Raw genomic sequence first — 6,000 nt, 5'->3', positions numbered from 1 at the left:
TTTGAAATATCCAATAAATTTCGTTCCACTTCATGATTGTGCCCCACTTGTTGTTGATTCTTCACAAAAAATTACAGTTTTATATCTTTATGTTTAAAGCCTGAAATGTGGCAAAAGGTCGCAAAGTTTAACCGGTTGCCGACCGCCGCACGACTATATACTGCGGCGGTCAGCCCCGGCCAGGCAGAGTGACGTATCGGTACGTCACTCGCCTGTCACTGACTTGCGAGCCTATCGCGGGCGGGCGCGCGCCCGCCGAGGCGCGCGCCCGCCGCGGCTCATTCACAGACAAGTCAGTGCGTGTGACCGGCGGACTCGATGTCCGCCAGTCACACTGCGATCGCTCCTGTGAAGGGAGAAAGACAGAGCGGCTTGTGTAAACAAGCTGCCTGTCAGTTCTCCCTGTGTAAAAGTGAAGATCTGTCCGTTCTACTATGTAGAACGGTTGATCTTTGCTTTTACACCAATAGGAATGTCCCTGCACAGTTAGAATCACGCCCCTAGGACACACTTAACCCCTCCCTGTCCAATAAAGTTAACCCCTTCCCTGCCAGTGTCATTTTTGCAGTAACAGTGCATATGTATAGCACTGATTACTGCAGTAATGTCACTGGTACCCCCAAAAGTGTCAAAAATGTCAGTCAAGGGTCCGATCTGTCCGCCGCAATGTCGCACTACCGAAAAAAAAATCGCAGATCGCCGCCATTACGCGTTAAAAAAAAAACACCAAAAATGACAAAAATCTTTCCCTTTGTTAGTAAACGCGATAACTTTTGCGCAAACCAATCAAAATACGCTTTTTGCGATTTTTTTTACCAAACATAGGTAACATAAAACAAATTGGCCGAAAAATGTTAAAAAATTTTGATTTTTACTTTTTTTTTTGGGGAATTTCATATAAAAAAATGTGAAAAATATTGATATTTTTGCAAAATTTACGCTCTTTTTTTGTTTATAGCGCATTATCAAAAAATCGCACAGGTGATCAAATACCACCAAAAGAAAGCTCTGTTTGTGGGAAAAAAAGGACGTCAAATTCGTTTAGGTACAGCGTCGCACGACCGCGCAATTGTCCGTTAAAGTCACGCAGTAAAAAAATCGCAAAAAAACCCCTGGTCCTTTAGCAGCCAAATCCTCCAGGGCTTAAGTGGTTAAGGGGGCCGAATACTTTCGCAAGGCACTGTATTTGTCCAAACATGTCATTTTTCCTCTAGAATGCCTGATAGGAAACACAGGTGTGTACCATCTTGTTTCCTATTACACCTCTATATTCAACCTGTTCTACCTTGTCAACATACTGCTCTTTTTCCTATAAATAAAAATTAAAGTGAAAGAAAGCCTTGTACATCAAGGTTCTTAGAGGTAGCCTAATTTGTTGTATTGGTAGCTCCCAAGCTTTGAAATGGAAATAAAAAAAAAACATCACCACCATAGCTCTTCTCTCTCTTCAAACTTTTTGGCAGCTCCTCCTCCTCCTCACGTGAGAGTGCAACAGTTTTAGGAGATGATGCTGTTGGGTGTTTTATAGACATCTGCATCCAGTGCCACCTATATTTGCCCAAACATGTCATTTTTTCCTGTAGAATGGCTGATAAGAAACACAGGTGAGGTATTTAAACAAAGCCTATTTATTATTTCACTTGTGAGCTTGTGAAAAAAACTAGACACAAGTACTGTTAGTTGGGTTTAAGGACAGGTTTGGAAAACGCTCCACAAGTGCAACTAAAGTGGTTGCTAAACTTTTGTATGTTTTTAATCAAAATCACAAAAAAAAAAACCACAACAACAAAAAAATAGAACATCTGTTATAGACTCTATTCATTAAGAGCTCCACCAAAAATTCTTCCACTTTGGGAGCGGAAGACTAGAAGCAACCCGCTTTCCTCCAAAACATAACATGTCCACAGGTATATAACGTCATGAATACATCTCACTCAACCACAGGTTCCTACTTTACATAGATGTTTTTGTAAGCCACTGCAAAGATACTCCGCTTATGGAAGATACTCCGCTTATGGAAGATACTCCGCTTATGGAAGATACTCCGCTTACGGAAAAGCAACATTATACCACAGTTTGTTGCAATACATTCCCCCAATCAATAAATCTTCAATAGGGTGTCTGAATTTTATATCCATGTGGGTATCCATTTTGTTCTGGAAACCAATATGTACTGTAGCCTAATATTAAAATAAGAGATACAAATATTGAATGGGCATGTGCTTTAGGCGGGGTTCAACACAGGTTTCCCCACATCCAATTCGCATGTCAAAAGGCTGTGACCGGCTCTCAATAGGGCCAGTTCACAAAGCTCCAGGACAGCTGCGGAGCGAATTGCACAGGAGTCCTGTGCAACTTCTGGTCCATTTCAGGTCTGAATTCTGCCAAAAATTCGTACCGAAATCGGACCTGAAACAGTGATCAGGGACGCACCGGACTGATACCACACATAATTCTGACACCATTGAAATAAGCCAAATGGGGCTGAAACAGGGGTATGAGGTTGAGTGTTGATTACATCAGCCTGATTTGAGTGAAAATTTAATTTTAAAGAGAAAGAGATATTTGGTGAATAATGTTGGAGGCAGTGCTTTAAGTGGGCCAGTATGCACTGGTACTCAGTACCACCACTTCCAAATATGGCTCTTGAGCATACCGCCACCTCTCCGTGCGCCTTGGCATACCAGTACGCTCATTTTGGACATCTGTGCCCTCAATTGCCCCCCCCAAGAATATTTCCCACTCCAGAGCCAGATCAGTCACCACCAGTGAGTCCCCCTGCTCCGAAGTCCCAGCCCAGGCCAGGGGGGGGGGGGGTGCTCTGTGGGGACCCTGATGTGGGGTGGGCGACAAAATTTATAGGCCATAATAGAGTACCAGCACCTCATTTGGGCCACTTAAAGCACTGGTTGGAGGAAAGTATTTGGAACAAGGGCAAAGGTACAATTCTCATTTACCTCAGTGTCCCAATTACAGGGACCTAAGTTAAGGTCTTATGATAGGCATTCCCAACTACAGATGTCATAGCTGCCACCAACTCAGCCTGTGTATTGGTGAGATGACTCCAAAGAAGTGTAATCTAGGGCAAAACACTGGCATCCGCACATACAGGACTTGAAGAAAGAAGTGCTCAGCAGGGGACTATCAAATGAACAGTGGCTTAATGGGAAATCAGCCCCCCCGTCATCCTGGAATTATTCTTTAACTTGTTTAGTAAGGCAAAGATAAGGTCAAATGTATTGATTATGAATACAGTGAAAAAACAAACAGCAATCAATCAAGTTTCAATTTACTATAGTCAAATTAGAAAGATGAAATTTGGTTGCCACTGGTTACTGCAAGTTGCACATAACCACTGCATAATTCCTCAGAATCCTTTTAAATAAATTTGTAAAATAGGTCCCATCACTTTAAATCTGAACTGTTGTTCCTTTTAGAATTAGAGTCTCATAAATGTGGGAAATAAAGACCCTTTCATACACAAATTCTTAAAGCCCTCACATTTCAAGTCACTTACGATACCATTCAATCATTTATACTGTTGCTGTGAAGGATGATGAACCAAAGGTAGCTTCTTTAGTTTGATATTTCTGACTCCTACTAACTCTGAGTCATAAAAAAACATTCAAACAGGGTATCATCTGTAGAAGCAGTTCTTCTCTATATGAGATTGACAGCTACCCTTGACACAGCTTCCCAGAGAGTAAACACTTGGCTAGCAGTTAAGCCAGGGGTGCTGTAGGCACTGAGCGGCTGTGGCCCTTTTTTCCGGAATAAACTCTAACATAGGCATCAGAAAGTCTGCAAACTGAGTGGCTTCTTCCAGTGACCACTCATATTTCTCCACCAAGACATCAAACAGGCCCCAGTGCTTGAGATTGTGTATATGCCGAAGCTCCCCTATGGAAAAGAAGAGGATACAGTTACATCATATGTTATTTCATAACTTGCAATATTTATAACTACCGTATATACTCGAGTATAAGCCGAGTTTTTCAGCACATTTTTTTGTGCTGAAAACAACAAAAAAAAAAAGTTCCCGGCCGCTTCGACGTGTTTAAGATTTAAAAATGGCGCCATCCGGCGTATACATGTAACCGCGCATGCGCCGCCGGCGCTCGGGACAGGCCGGGAATAGCCGAACGTATACCAGCTTTCCCGAGCGGCGGCGGCGCATGCACAATGAGGTGTCGGCAGCGCCATTTTTAAAATGAAGGTGCCTCTGGAACAGGTAAGCGAAACACAGCCGCACTAGTATGCCCGCAACCCCGCATCCTCTTGTACCATGCTTGCCACCCTACATTCTCCTGTACCATGCCAGCCACCCTGCATTCTCCTGTACTATGCCAGCCACCCTGCATTCTCCTGTACCATGCCTGCCACCCTGCATTCTCCTGTACCATGCCTGCCACCCTGCATTCTCCTGTACCATGCCAGCCACCCTGCATTTTCCTGTACAATGCCAGCCACACTGCATTCTCCTGTACCATGCCATCCACCCTGCATTCTCCTGTACCATGCCAGCCACCCTGCATTCTCCTGTACCATGCCTGCCACCCTGCATTCTCCTGTACCATGCCTGCCACCCTGCATTCTCCTGTACCATGCCAGCCACCCTGCATTCTCCTGTACCATGCCTGCCACCCTGCATTCTCCTGTACCATGCCAGCCACCCTGCATTCTCCTGTACCATGCCAGCCACCCTGCATTCTCCTGTACCATGCCTGCCACCCTGCATTCTCCTGTACCATGCCAGCCACCCTGCATTCTCCTGTACCATGCCAGCCACCCTGCATTCTCCTGTACCATGCCTGCCACCCTGCATTCTCCTGTACCATGCCTGTCACCCTGCATTCTCCTGTACCATGCCCGCCATCCTGCATTCTCCTGTACCATGCCCGCCACCCTGCATTCTCACCCTAGGCTTATACTCGAGTCAATCATTTTTCCCATCTTTTTGTGGTAAAAGTAGGGGCCTCGGCTTATACTCGAGTATATACGGTATATGAAAACTGTATGTAAAAATACACTATATTACTAAAAGTATAGTCTTTACACGCACATGAACTTTAATAGCGTCCCAGTCTTTGTCTGTAGGGTTCAATATTTAGTTGGCCTACACTTTGCAGCTATTTACAACTTCAACTCTTCTGGGAAGGCTGTCCACAAGGTTTATGAGTGTGTCTATGGGAATGTTTGACCAGTCTTCTAGAAGTGCATTTGTGAAGTCAGGTACTGATTTGGACAAGAAGACCTGGCTCGTGGTCTCTGCTCTAATTCATCCCAAAGGTGTTCTATCGGGGTGAGATGCAGGCCAGACAAGTTAAGTTCCTCCACCCCAAACTCCCTCATCCATGTCTTTATGGACCTCGCTTTGAGCACTGGTCCAAATCATTTGGTGGAGGGGGGATTATAGTGGGGGTTGTTTTTCAGGGGTCGGACTAGGCCCCTGAGTTCCAGTGAAGGGAACTCTTAAGGCACAGGTGTCAAACACAAGGCCCGCGGGCCGAATGCGGCCCCCCCAGGCCATTTCATGTGGCCCTCCTACCTCTCCTGCAGCTGCGGCACCCACCTTGTCTCAATAGTTGGCAACAGAGAGGACAGAACTCCTTTGCCAGATCCTCTGCTTCTCTGAAAGGCTAGTCTTGCCCACCCCCTTCTCAGCTGTCTGCAGCTGAGAAGAGGGCAAAACTCCTCCTACAGATCTTGCACCTCTCTGTGCAGCCACAACACCACCTTGTCTCTGCCTCCCCTGGTCTCAGCATTCAGCAGACTCTCTAAAGCTGACTCCAGCCCTCCTCTGGTCCTCCTCCAGACCTTGCACTTTCTTCTTCCCAGATTCACCCACATCTTCTTCCTGGCAGTAGCACAAGGTAAGGGGGTGCATTGTGATGTAAGGAAGGGTGGGTGACTCTTGACTTATGATGGTGGGGGGCTCTTGACATCTCATGTAAGGGTGTAAGGGGGCGTGCGGTGCTCTGGACATCTAATCTTACAGAT

General features: G+C 45.6%; 1 protein-coding gene across 4 annotated transcripts in view; it reads right to left on the bottom strand.

The window, feature by feature from the left end:
- Positions 1-3,495: 3,495 nt before the first annotated feature.
- Positions 3,496-6,000, bottom strand: part of SRPK3 (SRSF protein kinase 3) — a 252,684-nt gene continuing 250,179 nt past the window's right edge. For 2 of the 4 annotated variants that reach the window (XM_082262612.1, XM_082262611.1), the window contains one exon: positions 3,496-3,900. In XM_082262612.1, coding sequence (XP_082118738.1) covers positions 3,716-3,900 — 185 coding nt within the window. In that variant the 3' untranslated portion in view covers positions 3,496-3,715. The remainder of the gene's footprint in view (positions 3,901-6,000) is intronic. The other 2 variants (XM_082262613.1, XM_082262614.1) reach the window with 1 other exon arrangement.

This window comes from Pelophylax lessonae, assembly GCF_965119305.1.
Source record: "Pelophylax lessonae genome assembly, chromosome: 7".
Taxonomy (NCBI): Eukaryota; Metazoa; Chordata; class Amphibia; order Anura; family Ranidae; genus Pelophylax; species Pelophylax lessonae.
Note: the sequence above shows the minus strand (reverse complement) of the source record. Positions and strands in the feature narration are given on the sequence as shown.